This window comes from Panthera onca, chromosome D3, assembly GCF_046562875.1.
Source record: "Panthera onca isolate mPanOnc1 chromosome D3, mPanOnc1 haplotype 2, whole genome shotgun sequence".
Taxonomy (NCBI): domain Eukaryota; kingdom Metazoa; phylum Chordata; class Mammalia; order Carnivora; family Felidae; genus Panthera; species Panthera onca.
Genome location: NC_138350.1, coordinates 54,202,342 through 54,228,486, shown reverse-complemented (window position 1 = coordinate 54,228,486; position 26,145 = coordinate 54,202,342). Strand labels below are relative to the sequence as shown.

At 37.5% G+C, this 26,145-nt stretch overlaps 1 protein-coding gene across 1 annotated transcript in view; it reads right to left on the bottom strand.

The window, feature by feature from the left end:
* The window catches only part of ASXL3 (ASXL transcriptional regulator 3), a 175,287-nt gene that overhangs the window by 137,598 nt on the left and 11,544 nt on the right, over positions 1-26,145 (bottom strand). The window contains exon 2 of the mRNA XM_060613566.3: positions 5,005-5,087. Within this exon, the coding sequence (XP_060469549.2) occupies positions 5,005-5,087 (83 nt within the window). The remainder of the gene's footprint in view (positions 1-5,004; positions 5,088-26,145) is intronic.

Genomic DNA, 26,145 nt, shown 5'->3' with positions numbered 1-26,145 from the left:
ATTATAGACTGTTGCTCTGCAAATGGCTGATGAAATCTAACAGATTTAAGTAAGACATCTATAATCTTGCAAAATGTACCTCATAAATATCACCCTGCCCCCACCCAACAGAGGGTTTTTTTGTATTGTGTGTGTGTGTGTGTGTGTGTGTGTGTGTGTGTGTGTTTTATGACTGCCATACCTCCACCTCCATTAGAAAACTATTTGCCTATTAGCAAATAATATGAAACCCAAATCAAAGTTCATGTTATATTAATAACAGCTATCTTGTAATGATAACACCCAGCACCTAAGAAATTATCCCTCACTGATGAGTGACTGTTCTGCTCTCGTGACGTAAGGGCTGCAAGCCTTACTCCCTGACTTTGTGGCCCCTGGATATGTCGCTACTTGAAAGCACATACTTCTTGGGAAACATCACTTTAAAAATTACATGTGCAGAGAAAAATATATCCTGAGGCATTAAAAATCCCTCAGTCCTCTTTGTAAAGGAATTATAACTTCTGAAAAAGCAAACCATAAACAGAAAAGCAGAATTAGGACAACCCCAAATGTCATCCAAACCAACATGGTAACTAAAGTTACTCCTCTATTTCTACAAACATATTTCTAATTACTGGAGACAGGTGCTCACTTTGGCAGTACATACTAAAATCACTGCAGACAAGACCATATTCTACAGAAGCACCCTAACTCCGTGAGGAGGTAGGAATGTTTAGCCAAGCAGTCCAAACAGGCGTATCAAATATCCATCCACAAAAGCAGATTGGAATATGCACATTTTAATCCCCTCTATACAAGCAACATGGCTATTTGATTGACTCTGAGATTCTGATCATCTAAAAAGCATTCCAAACAGCTATGCCTTATCAATTGTTCACAACTCAGAAACACAAAGTGATAAAAGCCTGGAAATACTCAGAATCAGCAAAGCAAACATAGATGGACCAGAGGAAAACTGTATTGATAAAAATCTTCTATGTTATTATACAGAAGGGAATTAAAACCTATCAAATACATTTTCATTAAAAATTCTAGGCAACCATGCCATGATGTTATTTTTTTCAACAAAAACCATATGTCCTTCTGACCTTTTTTAGCCACATGGAAAGAACTTATTTCAGTCTGGCTTTTCCAAATAGAATTTAATCACACACTACACAGTTCATCAATAACATGAAAAAGATACACAGAGCATGATATAGAAAAGCTGTCGTCTTTTTATCATGTCTACTTGAAAAGTATGCAATTTAAAGTGTCACTTGAAAAGAGGAAAAGATAGCATAAAACGTCAAGAATTTCATCACAGTCAAATAAATTAACAATATCACATATACTGAACACATTCAAATACTCGTATCAGCTTTGCCAAAATTATTGGTGTATTTTTTGTAAATTACAAGTTTAAGCCAGAGGCACTTAACAGCGTTTGAAAACAGGCAACCATACAATAACCTTACTTGCTCACATATAATCTGCCAAAGACTATTAGCGTGCATATATTTAATGGGGTTCCCACAAAACTGTTAAGTTTGTTTTGATTAAAACACACAAACTATTAAATAAGATGAAAAAATACAACACATAATGTTAAAAAGAAGCTTCTGACTCTAAATGGAAGCCAAGTCATCACCAAGCACCAGAAAACTAACATTTTTTAATTGTTTTAATGCTTATTTTAGTTTTGAGAGAGAGACAGACAGACAGAGCACGAGCAGGGGTGGGGGTGGGGGGGCGGAGAGAGAGAGAGAGAGGGAGGCACAGGATCCAAAGCAGGCTCCAGGCTGCGAGCTGTCAGTCCAGAGCCCGACGCGAGGCTTGAACTCGTGAATCATGAGATCATGACCTGAGCCGAAGTCGGCGTTTAACCGAATGAGCCACCCAGGTGGCCCCAGAAAATTAACATCTTGAGAAAGATTGTTTACTCAACAAATATTTATTGACTATCTGCTGAGTGTTGGGAGTGTTATATACCCTGCCCCTGGAGAGCCCACAGGTGGGCGCAAGTAGACAAACAAGGACAAAATTACAGGACGGTGAGGTCAGCCCTACAGGAGAGCTGTCTGGCACATAGAATGAAGCCCCACCCCCCATGGTACTTGAAACAAATGGCATTACTTTAAATCCAGGTTCACAATGATGATGGATAAAGACCCAATCTCTCTTTTCTGGAAATGCTAGGTACAAGGGTGAACTGTTTGGGGGAGGACCACTACCATCACCTCCCACCCACAGAGACCACCAGAAGGTCATGGCCACCTTGGTACCGTTCACAATAACTCCCCTCCATGTTATCAGGTATATCACAAATCTGCATTTCTTGGAAAACACATTAATAAATACCTAGAAATTAAGCAGCTATGTATGACCTTATGATGAGGGAATTTCTAAATGTAACTTAAGAAAAATAAATACAGTTATACTTTGTTTACTCAGTTACCATAAATATTTGGAAAACATTTAAGAACTTGGGAGGTAGCAAAACAGTACATTAAGTAGGGAAAATAAATGTCAGAATCTGCTCCCTAAAACAACACACATAACAGGCAGGAAAGCCCAAAACTCACTGAAATCATGTACTTTTATTTTTGAGATGATTCCAATAAGCAAAGTAGAAAACGAGGTAAGAGTGGTCACAGACACACTGGCCGTAAGTAACCGGTCACAATTGGCAGGAGAGAGGAGAGTCAAAGAAAGTAGAAAGAAATGAGAACATAAAATGTATGGTTGGAGGCCCTTCAATGCAGAACTGATTTTACAGAACAGAACTTTAATAGAACTCTGGTCTCTTTCTTTGCCTGTGCCCTTGCCTATTTAACTTGTGAATTCGTTGCAGGTACTTTCACTACTACCATACTGGTTTATCAGTATTTGTAACAACAATTTTTTTTTTCTTTACGGAAGGACACAATAACCGGGTGGAGGGGGCAGAGGGAGGGCTATGTATTCTGAGAAATAGCAGGTTACGTCTTCCATTTCAGTGTTCTTCACTCTTTAAAGACGCTGCTTTGCGTTTTGTTAACTACATATGCTTACAGCCCTTTAATATACCATTCTGGGAAGACCAGCATTTTGAAAAATAGGAAATAATGCTGTTACAATAGTCAGTGTAATTAAAATGCTGTTCAGAGGCATGGTACAGGAATTTTATATCTCAAGGTGCATAACAACTGATCACAGAGTAGTCACTCCTGTTGAGAAGGATACCATAATGAACAAATTTCAAAAGCCTACTTCTAGGAGATGGTTTTTATGTCTACGTTGGCAGATTCCACTGGCATAGAGCCCACATTCAAGAGGAGTTGATATCCTTAGATTTTTTACCTCCTCTTTTCTTTTGGCTGCTGCACAAACACTTTCAGTGCCTTCTAAATGGCATAAATATTTTCAGGGTTTTTGACAGCAACAAGGAGAAAATTAATTTCCAGGTGTTCCCATTTTGTTCCCTAACTCCTCACACTGACGTCCGGCTCTGAAGAACAGGATTACCCTTACCAGAGCTGTTCGGCTCGGTCAGCAACTTCTCTCCCCACTGTTGCCTCCAGTTTGTTGGGGGAACAATGATCGAAAATGGTGTCATTACATTATCTCAGCTTCTGTCTTCAGAATGGGCAGGAAAGGCCTCCAACATAGAGATGAAAGTTTGAGCCTAGATGTCCTACACCCCTCTAAATTGTGATGTTCATGGATCGAACTTGCAAAGGATCCATTTTAAACACCTAAAAGCTACTCACCCTTTCCAGTAGTAAGAATTACAGGTAATACCGATATGTTTTTAGGAAAACTTGGCCTCAGGAGGATACTCATTTCTCTCAGTTCTATCTCAGTCTCAGTAAAAAACATCCGAAAGGTAGCTCAGCAGCTTTATTTTCACCAAGCTGCAAATACTGTCTGCCAATGGCTTGTAGGTAGACAAGTTCATACAAAAAAACATTCACTCTATGTAACATGGATGATTACACACTCAGATGACAGCTCAATGTTTATTTTACTTTGTAACCAACTTCTTTTTTCTCCTTGAGTGGTATCATCAACACGGCCCTAAACTGATGGCTAAAGCCCAAATTGTCAAATTTGGACAATCAAAGACTCTCCTAAATAGAGAACAATCACAGATAAACAAAATGCAGTATGCATCCATACAATGGAGTATTATTTGTAACAAAAAGGAATGAAGTACTGATTCATGCTACCACATGGATGGACCTTGAGGACATTTTGCTAAATGAAAGAAGCCAGACGCAGAAGGCTACACACATACTGTATAATTCCATTTCTATGAAATGTCCAGAATAGTCAAAACCAGACACAGAAAGTCAAATCGTGGTTACCAGGGGCCAGAGGGAGTAGGGAATGGGCAATGATTACTTGATGGGGATGAGGTTTCATTTAAGGTGATGAAAATGTCCTAAAATTAGATAGTGGTGCTGACTGCACAACTTTGTGAATACACTAAAAAACCACTGAATTGTACCTTTTAAAAGGGTGAATTTTATGGTATATGAGTTATATCTCAATAAAACTGTTATTTTTTTAAAGACTCGCAATAGCTGATCAATGACACTCAAAGTAGGAGAATTCTACATATAAGAGGGCTAAATTTGTAACCACATTTATTGGCACTTGAGGTTTTATCAGAGTGATCCTGGAATCTATCTCTTAAGCCTGTAAAAGCGGTCCTCTTATTCATTTTCAGAAACAAAATCTCCTCTTACAGGAGACAGAGAACAAGGAGTAACTCCAGTGAAGGGCTAATTCATGCAGCAGGGCTCTTTGTGAACAAAGTACATTCTATATTAACCTGCCGAATGTAATTTATTAAGCCAACAGGCAGTTCCAAGGAAATCTTGGGTCATCTAAATATTTGGCAATCACAAAAGAATCTGCAGGTAATTACTTAATTCACAGTCAACTACAGTATCAAAATCTAGATACATCTATTGCTTTGCAATTAATAGCAATTACTAATCAATGAAAATAGAAAATGTAAATATGAATACTGACCTTGTTTCTTTTAACCCTTCTTTCTGAATGACTTCTAATATCTGCTTCGCTGTCATTGGTGAGTTGGGGTGTTTTTCTAGTGCCTGAAAAATAAAAATAAAATTCCTAGATTATCATATGGAAATGTACAAAATGAAAATGTATGTGAATCATGCAATGCTTCTTTAAAATTTTAAAGGGGAAGGGGCTGTTGTATCAAAATAAGTTCCAATTTTACAGTTCAGGTGTCCAAAGAGAGAATGTAATTCTTTTCTGGACATTTATGGCAATTTCTGCAACATGGGGGGGGTCATTCCTCAAAAAATTGTCACAAAGGCATACACACCAAAAAAAGAAATGTGAAAACAGAAAAAAAGCAAGTTAATAAATATATATAATTTCCTTTATTAAAAGTTGCTAATATTTATACTTAAAGACAGATTTTCAGGTCATTAAAATGTGTCCTAAATTTCCAGGACCTTGGAAACACGGAGCCTGGACAATACTAACAGCAGAGAACAAAGTGCTGGTTAGAAATAACCTCACTGGATTCACATTTCGATCAACCTCTTTTGTATTAGGGAAAAAAAAAAGAGGGAAAAAATTCCTTCATGGCCAAAATGGAAAAAAGCATACAGAAACCCAATAAGTCATTACAGTGTGTGTTTTCCAGTTCAGCTCAGTTTCCTTTCTTCTGCCTTTTCCAATTAATTTCAAGTAAACCCCTTCCTCTTCCCATTCAGCCCATCTCAGTTTTATGAACTGAGTCCCATTTTTCTTCCTCTCCCCTTCTGGCCTCCTTATTTTTGAGTGAAAGGGACTTGTTTTAAACAAAGTGTGAGGGATACATGGGACATGGCTAATTATTTCCATGGTCATTAGACCATCAGACCCGGAAATCAAGTTCCTTTATTTACCCAGGGGTTTAACTACATGCTGGGAAAGCAGTAAACAACAGTGCCCACGCTGTCACTAGCACAGACTACAGGGGCCACCTCTGGGTATAAGAAACAGGTCTACACACATCTTCACAATGACTTCCTCCAAGGGTAGACAATACCCACTTAAAGATGCTGTACAGAAGCTTCTGCACATTGTAGAGTTCTAATTTATGATTATTTACTGGAATGATCCTAATTATTAAGAATTAACAGAGCCACCTTAACAACTAAAAAGGCTTCTGAATCTGTTCAAAACAGCTCTGTGGTCTCTCCTACTACCATGGCCAAATTTCAACCAGGTCACTAGCAAAGGTTCTATTCACCAAGGTTCTCTGGTGATTGACATACAGCCTGCCCCACTTCACTATTAGGGCCCCTTTCCTGTTCTCCCCTCTCTCGTTCCCAGGAAATGTCCCCATCTTTCCCAGTCCAGATCAGTCCCTTAGCCGTTGTGGTATGTCCTTGAAAGAATACAGAAATGTGAGCTACACTAGAAAGAGGGGACGGCGACAAGTATGTCAGTAGGAAAGAAGGAAACCTGTCCTCACAGAGGAGGCCGCTGGAGAGCTGAACTGAAAACTGGGAAGGGGGATAAAGAAACATAGGCATAGCTGTATAGGGAAGAGGACTAACGTGTAAAAATGTTCATTAAAAAAAGGCAAGAAGGAAACTGCATCATAGAGCTGAAAAGGGGGAAGATTAGATCACAAAGAAAGGCGGGAAAGAAATAGACGTGAAAACAAAACAGCTGACAAAATTTGTAAAATGAGAACTATAAGTAGAACAGTGCATACTTATGAATTACTGAAAGGCGATGCTGTGGTCACATGGACTATATATAGGGTGGGCATCAACCCAAATGATAGGCGATGCTGGGGACACTCACGGGCTCTCATAAAAGATACGGGCAGAAGGTCGATAGACACAGACATACACAAGTAAGCAAGCAAGGAAGAGGGAAACTGACGGGGAGAGGCACAGGATGGCAGAAAGAGGGGGAGAGGGGACAAAGGAGAGAAAGGAGGAAAATTGAGCTGAACTGGGAATGTCCAAAAGGCAAACTGATTAAATCTAGAAAGGGCCGAAGAGGAAACTCTAGTGTACTGGGCAACGTTTTAACGGAAATTTGGGTGCACTCAAAAGTGGGGTTACTCACTGTGGAGGATTCCCTGTTTCTCTTCCTGAGTACAGGCCCCTCAGCACACCTGGGCAGCTCCTCCCAGCAATTGAGAGAATTTGGATAGCCCTGTCCCCTTCTCTATGACATCACATCCTACTCTACAAAGGAAGTAAAAGTGCCAAGAATTACATCGTGAAGTGGATGAGAGGCAGGAAGGAAATGATGAAGCCACAAAACACCAGAAGCCACCCTCCGTTCCTGCAAGACAGAGAAAGGAGACAGAGAAGGAGAGTTCCTGGTTGTGAACAAGCTTCACTGAACTAGCTGTGTGAACATTAACAAAGGAGAGAGAGAAATTACCTTCACAGAACAAAACATTGATACCATCAAAATAATGTGACACATGGTGGAGACACGAATCAGACTCACAGGCAGCCATACTCAAACACTACAGTGGGAAGAAGCCACAGTCAGAGTGAACCAGCACCCTAGGCCATCAGCAGACTGAGTAACTGCCCGTTGCCCCAACACTCTCTTGGCTATGAGGTGTTACGTTCCCTACACCCTGCAAAATTCAACTTTCTCAATTATCCTTCCTGACATTTTCAAGCACAGCTAATATCTGAATATGTCTTCATGGTTATGTAACACTTGTTTTGATTTTACCACGTTCCTCCAATTTGTTTCCCATCTTGTGCCTACCTCTTTAGAAACTGGGGTCAAGGATGCATTAGAGCAGGGAAGAGAGTTAAGATTACTCACAATTTTTAAGACAATCATAATAAGATTATACAGGGCCAATAAATATTTCAGATTATCATGACAGGTTGAAACTGGCTAGGGCAATAATGATGTTAATTGTGACAAAACAGAAAATAGAATTCTGAAGTTTTCTATGGATAATAATCATTTAAAATGACCTTATTTGGGGCACTTGGGTGGCTCAGTGGATTAAGCATCCGACTTTGGCTCAGGTCATGATCTCACAGTTCATGAGTTCGAGCCCCACAATGGGCTCTGTGCTGACATCCTGAAGCCTATTTCAGATTCTGTGTCTTCCTCTCTCCCTGACCCTCTCCTGCTCACGCTTGTGCTCTCTCTCTCTCTCTCTCTCAAAAATAGACATTAAAATGACCTTATTTTCAGATAGTAAAAATTAGAAAAATGCAAACTCATACCTATATTCTAGAAAACAAAATGCACCCATAAGCCTACAAACAAGAATACTAACCATTCCTAATATTTGTTTTCCTTCTATTTTTTTCTATCCACACATAGCAATTTAATATAATTATAAAAAATATGTGCATATATCATTACCTATCTTATCTCCATATAATATGAATTCTTCAAAATGGGCATCATAATTAACACTTCACCAAGGACAGGCATTTATGCTGTTTTCAAAATTCAATAAATAAAGAATATATTGAATGTAACATTCTTAGAGTATTATTGAGTCAAAGGATGTGAGCTCTGTCATGTCTCTTGATACACTGCCAATTGCTTCCAGAAAGATTTTAACAATTTATACTCTCACCAAGCAGAACTAAATCTGCCTCTCATAACTTTGCCAGTATTCAGCGTTATCTTTGAGTAGTGTTTGACAACTTAGTAGGTCAGAAAAGTAATGGCTTATTGTTATTCTAATTATACTTCTGTAAATACTAATGAGGACAAAGGGTTTTTTTCCCCAAATGAGTATCATATGGGATAGACACCAGATATTTCCTTATTAATGTATAAAAAGTTCTTTATATAGTTAAGAAATATTTGTTGTTTTGAATATTAACAATATTCACATATTGAATATTAACAATATTCAATATAACAATATTAACAATAGCTATTATTTTTGTTGCTTTTGGGGATATTTTAGGGACATATGTAAAGTTTTCTATTTTCACATGAACAATTCCATCAGTTGTTTCCATCGTGACTCTTGCCTTATGTTTAGAAATTCCTTTTACCCAGAGAGCATGCAAATATCTACAAATATGGTTTTCATATTTTTATGGTTTCACTTTTTTTTAATGTATGTCTATTTATTTTGGGGGGGGGGAGAGAGAGAGCATGCACACATGTGCTCATGTGAGCAGGGGAGGGGCAGAGAGACAGGGAGAGAGAGAATCCCAAGCAGGCTCTGTGCTGTCAGTGCAGAGATCAACACGGGGCTCGATCCCACAAACTGTGAGATCAACGATCTGAGCCAAAATCAAGAGTTAGACACTTAACCAATTGAGCCACCCAGGAGCCCCTGGTTTTACTTGTTAATTTACCTGGATTTTACCATTTTGTAGCATGGTGAAACACTAACTTACGCCCCACCACCTATAAATAAGATTCTCCACCATAATTTGTTTCATAAGTCAATCTTGGTTATTGAGTCACCCTCTACTGTATATTAATATTAGGACAATGAAAACTCTTTTGGATGTGAAACCAAATAAATGTTGGCATCCAATATATAATATCCACAAAAGCAGAGCTATTCTTGCTAAGGTAGAGATGAGAATGCTCAGAGCCCCCATACGTATTCCCTCTAATGGCCAAACCATAAACCACTGTCCCTGGGGCCTGTCTGGGGGCCTGTCAGATCCCCTGATCTTTCAATCAACTGCTGTGCCAACACCACACTGTTTCAAATTGCTCTGATATTATAATACACTTTACTATCTGGATCGGCCACTGCTCTCATTATTCCTTCTTAAATTTTTAATTGTTCACTTCTTTATATTTCCAGATGAAATTTAGATTGGAATTAAATGAGACATCTAATTAAATTTTCAAGCAATTTACACAGTGTTCCATGTGTTTAAGTTTTGTTTTATAAACTGTAATAAGCATTTTATTGTTTATATTTTTAGTTGCGACTATGAATACACTTTTTCATATAATATTCTTGCATTTTATTGCTAAGACATACAAAAGCCACTGAATTGTGATAATTATTATCTATATAAAGAGCTAATTGAATTCTTACTAGTTCTCACAGTACAGAAATACAGAATCATATTTTCTACAAATAATGTGAATTGGGTCTCCTTTCTAATACTTCTATGTTTTCTCTTTCCTATATTATTTACTTTGGATAAAAACTGATCCTTTCTAGTCCCATTCAAAAAAAAATCTACTGAAAACTGAGCTGCTTTGGAATTTATCTCCTCAAAAGCAGGCCCCCAAAACCTCCGAGTTTCCCCCAAAGAATACCCTTAGCTGGATCTATCAGAAACCTCTGGCCAGATATCAAGGTCTCTCCTATACAAATCAGTCTGCCACAGTGTTCAATCTTTACATAAAATGCCCTTTCTTTCTTTGTAAAACAAACTGTCCTCCAGTGTTAGAGCTGTGTTTGTGAGTCCACTTCAAGCTCACGGTCTAAGAGCTGGGTCTTGCAACTCTCGTGCCCCTGCCCTAAACACTAAACTCCTTTCAATCTCCATAACCTCCTTTCTTCCACAGGGCTGGTCTGCAGTAGGTTTCAGATTCAGCACTACTCTCCAGAAAGGGGGATTTCCATGGCTCGGGACACAAGTCTGTATACAATCAGCTACCTTCAGAGCAGGGGATCCTCTTGTATTTTTCAGAGGACCTGAACATATGTGTAGGACTACACTTCTGGATTTCACCCTCTCTACTTATGTGACTATCTCAGAGCCTATCTCAAGAATATCTAGATGCATGCTACTGTCAGACAAGACAGACATCCCAGAAACCTCCTCCTCCAGACATCTACATGTCCCAGGAAGAGGGAAAAAAAAAACTGCAAAGAAAGGGTGGTAATACAGTTAAGAAGAGAGAGATGGCTTGCCATTATCATTAAGGGCACAGACCAACCTAGGAATGGATTTTTCTATGTTTTAGGTTCAAATATTTTTATCTAATAAATAAAATGTTTTAAATATTTTAAGGATTACTCAAGATTTCCTGGGTGTCTCTCAAAACACAAAAGTCATCTCAAGTATCCCTTAGATAAACACATTAGACCAATGTTCATCTGATGGTTAAAATCTCGATCCTTCAGACCCTAAATAAAAATTTCTGAATTTACTTATTTTTAATTTTTTAAATGTTTCTATTTGTTTTTGAGAGTGAGAGACAGAGACAGAGACAGAGAGGGGAGGGACCAAGAGAAAGAGAAAGAGAGACACAGAATCCAAAAAGCAGGCTCCAGGCTCTGAGCTATCAACACAGAGACTGACACAGGGCTTGAACCCATGGACCACAAGATCATGGCCTGAGCCAAAGTCAGATGCTCAACCAGCGAAGCCACTGAGATGTCCTCTGAGCTTACTTATTTAATTGCAAAATAAAAAGATTTCTACAATTTAAAATCACGTCATTGATACATGGTGAGATTTGTAGAATCCTAAGTGAGTATCCAGCACCAAGCTCTCTCCCTTTTTCTAACATTATTGCATCTTCCCTTAATCCATGCAGGCAGTTCATTTAAATGTTTAGCTGCCTATGGTCTCATGTCTTAGGTAAATGGTTTAGGGGTTATAACAATAACCATTATATAGTTCTCTATATGATTAAAGAGTGCTTTCACAGAACGTATTTTACTTGATGTCATTCAACGTATATTATTTTATTTGACCCTTACATCAACTCGGTGAGATACATAAAGGAGGCAGGATTAACTTTCTCGGAGATGCACAAAGTGGAAGGGAGTGGAAGTAAGTGGAAGGACAGGACTTGTACACATTGTAACCCTGATGATGACAATGTTTAAATGGAATAAGAACAGTTAACACTTATTAGATAATTCTGTGCTAAGTCTGTAGGAGCTTTACATATATTGCAATAGACTCTGGGATTCATGTATTTAACATTCCCTACTTCCACTCTTCTTGAGAAGCCTCAAAGGTCCGTGTCATTCTGATGAAACATGAATCTGGATCACTGGTAGGATTCAGATGAGGAAATCACTCACATAAAAAGTGACAGCACCTTTCCCAACTGCCCAGTATCTGCAGCTCAGTCAGCTTGTTCTCTAACCGTAACGTATGTGGTTACCAGTTAAGGGTTTAAAGATGATCCAGTTTTTCTATTCTACTTGCATGCATTTTATGGGGGAAAGTACATGCTTCAATAGCATTTATGAATGTGTGACTTAAAAGATACAGAAATTTGGTGTTAATACCCTTGAGAATCGGGATCACTTCACTCAGAAGAAAGCAGCCTCCAAGAAGATCAAGTGCCCCCAGGTTCAGCAGCCAGTAAATGATGGGTCTGGCCCATCTGACACTGAAGTCTGCTTCTTCTACTAAGTTAAACTGTTTCTCTTCATGAGCACAGGGGTTTTACAGAAACTGAGGACCTCCAGTCAAGATATTACACACAGTATCTACCTCATAATACCCACTTCTGCAATCTATCACTTAAGAAACATTGAGTATTTCTTTAAACTCTCAGATAATGGTTTAAATTGTACCTTCCCTTGGAGCACTTGTCAAGCAGTCATTAATTAGAACTGCCTGTTTAATGATATTCTTCCTGCTACACTGCAAGCATTGGTTCTCATTCAGGTCCACCCTCCGCCCCCCGACCCCGGCTGACTGCAGCACTACTAAGTAAGCTTATACAGAGACCAAGGTAATTTGGGGAGATGTTTTCAGTCGACCTATATTTGGAATGATTATAGAATAATAAAGAAGGTTATGGGCTTTGATGTCAGATGAACCAAGAACCCCTACTCACTAGCTATCTGATCTTAGATATCTAACCTCCCTGAATCCCAGTTTCTTCACTTGCTCATTTATAAAAATGCTCTGAGGACAAAACGAGATAATGAATATAAAGCGCTTATGATTCCAATACGCCAAATGACTGCCTGTGGCAATATGTGCTAATAAACATTAGTTAATACTATTGGTTTGGCAGGGAGAGCTCTGAGAATGTCCTAACATGAGGAGAGCTATTAAAAAAATGATGGACGTTAGATATTGTCTCTCTTTGAGATTTCCTGCATCAACTGTACTTGAGCTTCTGCAAATAAGGCTAGCTACACAGCGCCATTCCTCATCGTGTGACCACAGCCAAACTTGTCCCACAACAGATTCACAGGTAAACCTGCACACGCTGTGTCCGGTTTCATCATCCAACAGTCTTTCTGTGTTTAACAAGAGGGGTTATACAATATGGTACTCTTTCAGACACTGCTCTGTTACCTGGAAAGAAAAGCACGCTACAGGGACAAATTATCCTGTTATGTTTGTATTACAAATCAAGCAAAAATACTGAATACCAACAGTAACAACTTACTTCCAACCATACGCACTTAAAGACAAACTTTCAAGTAACTATAAGTAGTATCATACAATATCCATGAGGAAAAAAAATCTGTCAAATGATTTTACTTGACCAGCCTCATAAAACTGAGCACAACTGAGAGTAGAAAGATGGCTTTCTAAGGCCTAAAAGAGTTCAAAGCGTGATCACTGCCTGAATTTACAGATAAAATTCTACGCAACGGAGAGGTGACTTCTAATTTTCTGTGGGATTTTGGTAACTTTGTTCTGCCTCATTAAGTCTCTAATCTTTTGAAACAATTACCATTACTTTTAACACAGAGAGAAAACAAAGTGAGAGATACCCAGAATTTCTACAATGTTCTCAAAAATGTAAAAGAAAAATATTAAAAACTACTTAAATGATGTGCATGAAACCTGTTTTAAAAGTAAGACATCTCTTTAATGAAAACGAAATACTTCTCCCACAGAAATCTCCAGGCAGGGTACTCTATTCAAACCCACCAATTATTAAAATGCTTTTTCCGTGAATCAAGTAAAACTTCTGCTTTCCTATGACTTCTACAATAGTCCTGGCCTTTGCCTTTGAATGTCACAATTATTTAAGGTTAAATTACAAACGCTTTCCTAACATGAAAGCTTAAAGTCAGGTGACTGTGTTATGTGATTTGCAAAACGGGGCCCAATCATTTACTCATGATACACTGCCACCTGTTTGAATACACTGCTAAGAGACCCGTCTTCTTTTATCTCTAGGCTAATGGATCCTCAGTTTCTTCCACCAATCCTCACATAAAATAGTTTGCAGACACTGTCTCGCACATCACTCTTCTTTGAACATTGAGTCTGCCGATGTCACTTCTAATTTACGTGCCTGAAGAATTCTACTAATTGAAATAAATCAGCTAAATACCATTAATAAATGTTCCAAATGTAGTTTGAGTGAAACATAATATACTGAAACTATGACTTCCCTTTCCCTAACTCGTTTAATTACATTAATACAACCTAATAGGACACTCACTCTTTTTTAGCAGGCCTCATGCTGTCAACCAACTAAAACTTCCAGATCTTTCAACATTTGTTTCTGCAATCACACGTATAATTCTATGGCATGTATTTCCAAACATGCTGGACATAAATGCTTGCTTTATGCACTAGTGTTTGTTTCAATTAATTTTTACAGGCTCTGAAATCTTACTATTCCCAGATTTCTGATTATTCCAGGTTCCAGTTAAACTTTATGGTATCCACACATTTTAAAAGTATTTACCTCAAATTTCATCTCTTTAGATGAAGGTTGTTTGTTCAACCTTATAAAGTTCTTTGGGAATCATCATTCTCTTGTTCAACTGTCTGATTCCCCCTATCTATTTTGTGATATCCCACACATTTGACAAGCATCACTCTGATGTATTCCTTCAAGTCACTCATGATAGAGCTGAACCAAGCAATGGAAAACAAAGCCACAACCATGCAGCTGCTGTTGGAATCTCCTTTCAGACTCATCCCAATTAGCCAATCAACATACTTGGCTATAGATGTTAAATCTTCTAGAAATTCATTTAATTATACCCCAAATGACCAGCTGAAACTCAGCTCCAACAGGAACATCCTCTTGATATGTAAGTCTAATAATCCTATCAAAAATAAATTAATTTAGTTTGACATGAATTAACTTGGAGAATCTATAATGCCTTCCAGGGATCACTACTTCCATTTGCAAATGCTTACAGTCATCTATTTAATAATACAGTCTAGAATTTTCCTGAGATTTGAGATAAAGCTCAATAATCTGTGACTTCAAACACTTTCTTATATCTGTTTTTATAATCATCACAACAGCAAATACTTACACAGCGGTGACTCTGCATTAGGCATTATTCCAACATATATATAAACTCACTTAATCCTCATACCAACCCTCTTACTGTGGAGGGACTGTTATCACCCTCATTTTATGACAGATGAGGTAACTAAGGTGCAATGGAGGTTATTTAGCTCTCCCAAAGTCACACAGCTACAAAGTAGTAAAGCCAAGATTTGAAGGGCGGTGGTTCAGTTCTTGGACAATTCCTCCCCCATTCTCGGTGATTTTCCCCATGATCATCATCATCAGCAGTCCTGAGTATATGTGCAGATGCTTTAGGTGTCTCGTCCCCAAGCTCATATGTCATCATTTCATATCTCATCTAGATTCGATGGATATAATTTCTATGTGACTTTATCACATCTTCTTTAAAAGAAATTTGCACCACTTTATTATTTTTTTCTGCACTATTTTAAAGGGGAAAAACATAATGAAATATTTCAAAGCTGAGAAATCATGCCCAGTAGTAAAGGTGCTACCACTCTGACCGTGAACATCAGACTAATTTAATGGCAGTTAAAACGCACAGGCAGTCAGTTAACTCCTGTTAGTTGAATGAAGGAAATATTCACTTGTCAAAGGTGTTAAGGTTTTACTATTTCTAAACTAAGAGAATTGTCTCCTATGGAAATTCATATAGTCGCATCAGTTGGTAGTGAAGATCTTCAATGAGTTTCACAAAAGCAAGCATAGAACATACATAGGTTTTGTTGTAGAACCTCTCATAAAAATCTAAACATAATAATATAATTGAGCATAATTAGGTAAAGTAATCCAAGTAGTCTTCCCAAGGTTCAATATGATTAAGATTATATACTCTAATGAGTTGGGAGTTTATTTTTTTTTTATTACTATAGACATAATAACTCTAAAAACCTGGTTTGCAGAGAGGAGAATACAACATTATGAAAATTAAGGATATTAATGTGTATTTTTGTCCACACATGGGAAGCTAAATATTGTCTACATGGAAACCTATGGCCAAAGCCAGCATTCTCCTCAAGATAACATTCTAAAGCAGCAATCGGCTGAGACCCCAAATTTCCTTATTTTCGGAATTCTTACAGGGTGTTTGTGTTAGTAACAGAGGGTAGTAATAATGTAATGCTAGAAAGCATTCTGTAATAGAAACATGCTAGGTACTTTTGCAAGAACTTGAATTATGTTAACATATTTCATTCTTACGACCACCTCTCAAGGTAGGTACTGGTGTTACAGAGAAGAGAACTGAGACACAGATGTATTAGTTCATTTACACCAAGCTATTCCCAAGTAAGAAGTCAGCCTGGGATTCCAACCCATGCCCTCAGACTCCAAGTGTTTCACCATTAAAATATACTATCTTACAGCAAATGGTGCCAACTTACTTGGAGGGTAATTCAGCAAGACTGCTAAAATGTAAAAGGTAGGTGGTCCCATTTGTTCACTTTTAGGAATTTTTCTTACAGAAATCCACAGCCCATTCTGCAGGTTCAATGAAGTATTGTTTGAATTTTTTAAAGCACAAGACATAATCTAAGAGGGAGATAAGTAAATAAATGAAGGCACATACATACCATAAAATAATATACTGCCATTGCAAAGAAAATATGCACTGACATAGAAAGATGTCCATGAGAAAGCGATGAGTAAAAATAAACAAGCCGAAGAACAGGATGTATAGACAAAGCATGTATTCAAATTATGTGGTGTCCTTACACACATACACATGCGCACACACGCATCCACACATTAAAATATTCTAGTAGTTAAATATTACTCTGGAGAGTGGTAGAAAAGTTCAAGGAGGAAATGGCATACTTTTATTTATATTTGTGTATGTAGAAGCATAAATGCCTTTTATAATCCTTAAATTGTATATTAATACAGTGTGTCATTTAGCTAATTTATGTCAATATTACATAATATAAGTTACATAACTTATATAATCTATATACCATATAAAATAACATATACCTAATCAATAATTTAAAAATCAGTTCCAAACATAATAAAAATGGATACTCAAACAGCAACAAAAACCATTATGCACCTTATACTGAAAAGCACAGTGGAGAAAATAAAATCTAGGTATATTGAATTTTTTTTAAAGCAAATATTACTCATCATTCAATAGGAGTCAGGAAAATTCTTCAGTGTTATACTCACAGACTGTTTTGAAATGACACAGCATCCAGATGTAGCTGCCAGAAGGAATTAGTTGCAAAATATATCTTGAGATAATTGTAGAAAATGACTTTGTTATATGGAATGATTTGATTCTGACCACTTAAATGTTGAAGAATGACAAAGACAATGATGCTTTCTTTGTCCCAGTTAATAGTAACCTTTTTCTCCTGACTATAGTTACAAAACAACATCACCTCTTCAATAATTCATTGATTTAACAAATATTTACCAAGCACACACATACACCAAAATGAAACACAATAAAACGTGTCACCACCACCTCTAGAGACACCCATCTTCTGGTTTACTACAGTTAGGGAGGGGAGGGTGGCAAACAGCTAATTTATTTAGAAATGGATTTAAAATAAAAGGAAGGAGACCAAGCCATATGCCTTCTTTCATATTCATTCAAAATGCTAATTTAGTCTATATAGAAAGGACCCTTGCCTACCCCATTTCCAGTGGTGGTATTACATGGAAGTAATGATAATCATCATGGTATTTTTTTTTCTCTTTGGTCACTGTTTTATTTCTAGTACCTGGCACACAGTAGGCACTCAAAAAACTTGCCTAATGAATGAAAACAAGATGAACAAATGACAAGGAAGAATTGATGTACTGAATTTATTGTCTTGTGGACACAACTCCTTATTCTCTTCTTCTGAAAAATAACCTTTCCTACTTTGATTTAAATGCATATTCCTGTAGATACTTAATGATGGGGTGGTGGGATGGCAGGGGTCAGGCACACAAGGAGGGCCAATCATTGATCTTCCCCAGGACACATTACTTAAAAATTCGAGAAAACAAATCTCAGTTCCTTTCTGATATTAACCCTATGTGATGAGCGCCTCAGATTTGGTAGAAGCCAAGTTTCTATCTATGTGAAAGAAACCAGGCTCAGAAAAGAAGGCTTCTGTACAGAAACAGAGATGAGGGAGCCCTGGACATGTTCACGCCTTCTTTTCAGATGTTGCTAAGGACCTTTGTTCTCCTATACCGGTGTAGGTTTATACACGTCATCCAATAAATTCTTCTCACTAAATTGGTTAGAGTTGGATTTTAGTCACTGTTCATGACCAAATGTTCATGACCAATCTGTGTGTTATACTAATTACTAAGCCCTTAGTTGGTTCCTTTCACAGGATATTTTTTTAAAGTACAAAATATATGTCTGTAAGCCTGACATTAATTTTTTATTCCCTTAGAAGATAAATAAAACAGTACCTACTGCTAAAACTTACTTCTTCATCATCGGAAACCCAAATTCTTAGTGAAATGAAACTTGGGAATGCAGAATGTTTAGCGCTTTGTGAAATACGCACTTTGAACCATCCAGAGACACAGTTAAAAATTTAAAACAACTGTATAAAAGTGGGAATTCACCAGGCAAAGCTAGACATAATTCTATCAGTAAGAGATTTTTATCTAGAACACAACTTTGATGAGCAATAGCTAAAAAAACATTCCTCAATCCCAGGCTTCAGCAAAAGGGCCAACATTTTAAAAATATGAAGCAGGTATCCTAATATTTTAGCGATACAACCTAGAGGCCTTCTGAAGGCCAAAAGGCTTATGTGATATGTGCATCCCTGTTTCTAACTGGAATCATGCAGAAAAATCCAGCATAACTGTTTATACAGAAACCAAGTCAAAGATCTCCCACCAGATTCACTGCACTCAAGTAATGAAGACATAATTTGAGTATCTGCACAAAGATTTATGTAAATACATCCGTGGGGCAATTACTTTTATATTCCACTTGATGTACTACCCACCTCAGTATTAGCCAAGTTTTCCAACCCTCTCCATCCTACCTCACTTTCTGTCCTGTTTCTTAAACTATGTGCTGGAGGAATAAAGGCCATATTTATCAGGGCACAAAGGAAACAGAACTGGTTTCAATCAGCCGATATTTGTTGATATGAAATATGGGCTGAGTCTCTTTAAGGAGGTAATGGAGCATTAAAACTTACCTTTGCCAACAAAAGACTCTTTATGAAATCAGATAGTCCCTATTGCTTTTGAGACTTCCTCAGTCCTGATTTTACCAGTTGGGTTCTGCAAACTAGTAGGCTGGGAGCTCATTATACTATAATACCACATTTAGATGTCAGAATGAAGAAAAATGATTAGCTCTGATGTGATCAAAATATCTATTCCTTCGAAAGAAACACAAATAAGAATTACCTATTAACCAACTCTAAATTAGTGGTTACATAAAGTCGTACTTAGATTTTTCCCAGAGGTTGCCATTCAGCATTATTAAATTATGCCTGAAGATAAATTAGGCCAGATGTTTTTCTCTTAGATTCACTCAACTACAACAGGAGGCATTAGCCCCACAAAGAATCAAATCCTCCCCGCAGAAGCTATCTGTAGGAAAAGTGTTGAGAGTTCTATTAACTACTCTGACATTCAGGTTTTACGAGATAACTAAGTCTGCCATCAGGTACAAAGAACATACAAGAGAACAAACATTGGGATACTCTGTAGGTATCCTAGTGCAAAGGGGAAATAAACATAAAACACATTATCTCCATATCACTGCAATTAAAACAGGAAAATGAAAGTCTGTTTTGTGACCACAGCAATTCAGAGGTGGCCTTGCCTATGATAATTATAATTAACATGCCCCCATATAAAAGGCCAAAAAAATTTAAAGATAAGGAATACACTGTGAAAATCAATGTCTCCTGCAGATAAATTGTTTCTTAATGAACAATATAATTTAATATGTATGGGACTATGCACTAATAACTCCATCCCTATTTGAGCATAAGATTGGTAGAAAATTGGTAGGAAATCTGGTTTTGAGTTTTTGCTTTAGAGCATGGAACAGATATGGTTGTGCACTGGTGAGCCGGAAGGGCTGGACAAACATTGTTCATCTGGTTTTAAGATGCATATGGTCAACACATTCCTTGTGGTGTGAATGGCCGCAGGCTTTCAAGACAAGTTTTCTTCATTTTCCCCCCTTTTCCTACATGAAGGAGTAGGGCTCAATGGGGAGTCTGTCAGCTGTCAGGAGTTTCTGTATGCTATATCTAGAGGAGAGTGGAAACCGGTGGGAACAGCCCGAGGGTGAATGAGCCCTCAATGGAAGGGAAATGTAGACAGGAATCTCTGAGACAGACTGGGAAATATAATCCCTTAGTGGGGGTGCTCCCTCTACCAGCATTGCCCTAGGCGAAAAGAGAGAGAGAAAGAGAGAGAGATAGAAAGAGAAAGAAAGAGGTGTTATTACAGTGTCTGCTTTCCTCTTCTCAATGGTTTGGAAATCTGGTCATACCTTTTCAATGAAGCACAATTTGTCTGCAATTGGAAACTTGAACTAACTTAAAATGTCCAGGTGCCCTTTTTCTATCTTTTCAACTATCTTGGAATTCAATTCTCTATTAACAATAATTGTTCTACTCCTTCTGGTTAGAAAGTTTTCCTCCTCAGCAGACTGATAAAATGAAAAGCAATTATTTTATAAAGCAAAAATATGAACAGAATTATCTTAAGATAGAATATAAAAGAGTTTCCCTTGTAATGAAAATTCCCTATTGTTTACTGGTTTAAAAATATCAAAGAGTACATACTAGAGAGGATGATTTTACAAAGCAATTTCATGTAATGGAGAAGAAAAAAGGGATTTAACCTCTTTGCCTCACTTGCCTCTTAAGCATGTAATTATGCATTTAGTGTCTCATAAACAAAGGTAAAAGGTGTCCTGCAACAAAAACACCCATTTTGCTATACAGGCTGTATCTGTCAGGATAGGCAAGGATACAAAACAGGAAGAAAAAACAAAAGAAATGAAAGAAAAGAAAAAAAAAAGAACCCTGAAATCTCAGTGGATTAAAACAAATGCTGATTTCTCACTCAACATTTCTATGTCCAACCAAGAACCGGGATGACTGAAATTCCATCTTGTCACCAGCTTCTGTGATCAACACAACCGAGCAAAAAATAAGGGGAATAAAACACTAGCTAGAGGGGACAAAACAACTCACATGGTTAATGCCTAACTTCAAGGGGGCAAGAAGTGCAACCCTACCATTTGTCCCCAAGGAGGAAAAATGAAAGAACTGTGTAGCAGTCTACAGACTAACAAAATAGCCAGTCAACCATTCATTAAAGACAGAGAAAGATTGTTTCAAATAACTTAGAAGACCATCTTTTTTCTTCCCTGTAGACTCTATCCAACACAATTAAAGATATATGAACAAACACACAGAAAAAACTGTAACAAAACACTAAAGTTTATTGAAGTCCTATTGTTTGTTTCTTCATCATCCATTTTTCTGGATGACACCTCTCATGGCTTGGTGTTGCTCTTTTCCCTCAAACTGCCTACCACTATCACCCAGCACCAAAGAGAATGAGATAAAATGTCACGAGAAGATAGAGCGGAGGATGGGACGAATTAAGAAAAAATCTCATTCTTCACTGCAGCTTTTAACAATGGGAAAAAAATGTTTAATTTTCATGCATCTTACATTTCCTACTATGAAGCTGAACTCAGTAAACAGTGAAGTCTGGAAAAAAAAAAAAAAGGCAGAGTCACTGGAAGATTTTTAAAAATGCAGTATCTGTATTTGTTGATTCCCCCCACCTCCCGCTAGCAGTTTTCCTTATTCAGTTACTGGAAGTTGGCTTGTAAAGACAGCATTAGCCAAAAAGTGACAAGATACACGTGTAAAAATTGGAGAAAGGATAAGAACTGGAGAACACTTTTGCATTTGTTTAGTAGTGTCTTTCGTTCTTCTCATTCCCTCATCAAACATCCTGGTGGATTAAAGGTGTTTTTCTCTTTATACATAGTACCATCTCTGCCTAGAGCACACCACACAAACATTAACACTCAGGACCATCACCTTCATCCAAAATGAGAAAGTATGGCCAAATTTCCACAAGACTGAGGGGGGAATGGAGGACGTGGGAGCAAAGGAAAAGAAGATATTTCCTGAAGTACTATCTTTGTTTCACTTAAGCTCTAGAAGAAGAGAAATAGCATTAGATGAATAAACAAGAAGTGACAGCAATAAGATTGTGATGCCCATATAATTCTACGTGAAATAAGGCTCATTCTGCTGATCTCATCTCAATATTCAGAGAAATAAATAAGGATTTACACTACAGAGAAGTTCGCTCTCTTTTGCTAAGCTCAGATCCTCCAAGGGTCATGGTCAGCACCACAAAGAAAAGTTGGAATTTAGTTGGTGAATAAAAATATTTACTTACATCCAGAAAGTACCTGGAAGCTTCATCCAGAATTATATATTTTGTGAATTCAGATCCTAAATTGCATTAAACTATGTTATAAATGTTGTATATAGACTATTCATATCAAATGCTAAAACTGGTCTGTGAGGGAAAATAGAACAGAAACCATCTATGGTAGTTTTTAGCCTCTAAGTCAAGAAAATAAATTTCTGAGGAAACAGATGAAAGAAATCTTTAGAACCTTTGCAAAAGCTGCCTTGGTTTTAATATTTTTTAAATATGAAATGAATGTCATAAAAATAATACCAGGACAAATGAATGAGGAAGTATTTACATTAACACACTTAAGGACCAGAGCCCCAAAACTGGGCAGATGTGGATTTGAATCACTGTTCCACTACTTACTAGCTCAGCAAGTTAACTCACCCTCTCTGTAGTAAAGACAAGAGCATTTATAATTTGTTTTCCCAGTATACTTTCCATCTGCTTTTTATTGGTGCTTTTGTGCAATTTTCCTCTGCTCCATGTGATCCTTGTGTGGCAATCAATCATGTTATCTGATCCTGGCCACTGCTGGGAGGGATGAGTACATCAGCCAAGTAGGGCATGGTGAAGACTTCCCTGGGATTAGCATTGAAATAATAATAATAATAATAATAATAATAATACGATTAATAATGAGAGAAAGATTGATTCCTTTTATACTGGTGTGCTAAGCTTAGAGGAGGCAGGTCTGGGGTGCCAGGTACCACCTTCTCTTGCCCAAAACTTGTCTTAAACTCTGTGTATGAAGACAAGCAAAAAGAAAAACAAAAGTGTAGAGAAAGCAAATACTTTGATGGCATTCTCTAAATGTCTCCATCCACTTAGAACTGAAGTCTACCCTTGGATTTCTCAGTTATGTGAGCCTTTTTACTTAAACTAGCTTGAGTTAAATTTATTTCACTTTCAACTGAGAGAAATTCAACTAAGAAACATTCTAAGTCTAAATTTCTTCACTTAAAAAAATGTGGTTAATATTATAATGTGTCTTTGTAGGTTTGCTCTCAAGATTAAACAATATAACACATATAACAAGTTAGGGCAGTGTCAGGCCTATCAGTACCCAATAAGCATTATTTCTTACTAGCCATTATTATTAATTAGTGTCACTTTAGTAACAGCAATATTTTATGACAATTGACATACTAAGGCTCATTCCTTTGTTATATAAGATTCTTATACTCTTAAAAGGAAGCTATGACACCAAGCTTATAAATATTTTACTTATATGTAAAAGGAGGTTATTTACTCTGCAAACATTTCCAATCTTCACTGTTAATCAATGTACTAGAAAATTCTTCTGTTGGTTTGGAAGTCATAGCAAGCCTTTATAAATCATCATTGTACCTTATTAAAATCAAATACAGAAGAAGGTTACTTTTAGGCTATTGAATTCCTACTACACTACATAACTTTAAATTTATAGCAAAGTATCTCTTGGGCCCTAAGAGGGTTTTTTTTTTTAAAGTTAATTTCCCAAAGGTCAAGGTCCATATCTTATTACATTCCCAAGGCACCTAACATATTAATGGCAGGAACTGAATATTTTCCAGTGCCATTAAGCATGATGACTATCAAATTATTATCCCAAAGTAGTAAAAGGTGCTAGTGAGCTGAAAGTAGACACAGGCTTTCAAAATCCATCAGCTGTCCAGTTGATTCTTGGGAAATCTGATCCCTTCTCTAGATTGTACAGTGCCAATTTAGCATGGCACAGAAATAAATCAAAGAGACATAAGTTTTATAGTTCTACAAATCTGTTGCAAACTTTTAGACTTAACTCTAACAGCTCCCCTGAACAACCCTCTTTGACTTCTTCACTTTATTCAACTATAATCAGCAACATCTTAAAATAAGGTAGTGCATTAGGCACTCAGGAAACAATTATAAACAAGTACACAACTAATTATAATACACTGTCACAACTACAAAGTGCTTTCAGAACACATAAAAGCTTCTCAAGGGAGACTGAAATCTGAAGAAAGCACAGGAATTTACCAGATAAAAAGAAGAAGGGGTGGGTGGAGGATGTTACACAGAGAAGAAACAACGTGAACAAAGTTAAGGGAATGTATGATAAATTCGCAGTACTTTTATATGACTAGAGAAGAAAATCAAGCAGTGAAACTGGAGAAGTATGAATGAAACAAGCCTATAAGATGTTGACACAAGTGGGCTATACTCCTAAATAAAGGAAAGCTAACAAAGGTTTTTGAAAAAGTCGTACTTTGTATATATTGTATATGCCCATGTGGCAACTCCAGATTCACTCTCTGCCTTCCTCCACCCAGCTCTGTGACCCAGCAGACTGACATCTATACATTTTCTCAACAGAGATCCCTGTCCTCTGACTTCTGGATGGGTTCAGCCAACAGGAGGTCAAGTGGAGATCAGCAAATAGAAGGGAGAGAAGTCGGCGTACTGATGTGATGAGTGCCCCCAGTAGGGGTGAGAGCTGGCAGTGCTGATATCCCACTACCTCTGGTCACAGTTTGTGTCAGGCACCATTCTCCTATAATCACAGCCCACATCACTGCAGTACCCACTCCCTACTCTTTTTGGTCCCTCAAGACTAAGGGGAGTGACAGCCTCTTGCTGGTGATATCCCTGATTTGCCTCACCCTGATTTGTTCTTTTCTTTAACTGTGCCCTAACTTTGCTTAATCACCCCTTTAAGATAATGCCATCTGTTTCCTACAGAAACTAAGTCAGCCTCAAGGGGTACCATAAACCAGTTTCACCTTTAAAGAAGCGGTTATGGATGCAATAAGAAGAATAATTCTGAGTGGAGGCAAGCCCGTAGTCAGTGAAATCAGTTACAAGGTTGTTACAGCCACTTAATGAGAAAAGGAAAACTACCAGGCATGAACATTAACTGGCATCTTCTAATGTCAAAACTATACTAAGTATGTTATACACATTACCGTATTTAAATATTCCAACCACTCTTTTATGTTATTCCCTTTTAATACACAATGGAAAAATTGAGAAATGTTAAATAATTTGCCCTAAGTCAAATACATAGTAAGTGGCAGAATTGAGACTGAAACATTATCTGCCTGACTTTCAGGCCTGTCATTATTCTATATTCTTTTCCTAACCTATATATGCCTGTATCAAAGTAAATTACAGTGGAAACGGATATAAGTGTAGGATGTAAGAACAAGGATTTGAAGATTTGAAGAAAAGGAGGTAGAACTGTGGAACTCAGTGATTACTGGATAAAAGGGAAAAAATACAAAAAGGAATTAATGATGACAAGAATGTTTCTGTCTTGAACAACTGTGAGGATGGCTTTCCCTGAGAGATGAGAGGAAGAGCAGACTTGCTGGGAGTAGGAGGTGGTGAAGAAATGAGGCATTTGGTTTTAATCTTGTTGACTTTATCACTGCTATGAAGACACAGATGGAGAGGTTTCCACTATGGTACTGAAGAGGCCATATACACCTTTTCATCAGTGCCTAATAACTGAGGTGTAGGTACAGGAGCCAGAGTCTGACAATTAAATGCATATGCCTGTGATTTGAATCTTGAACCTGGATGCACTGGCAG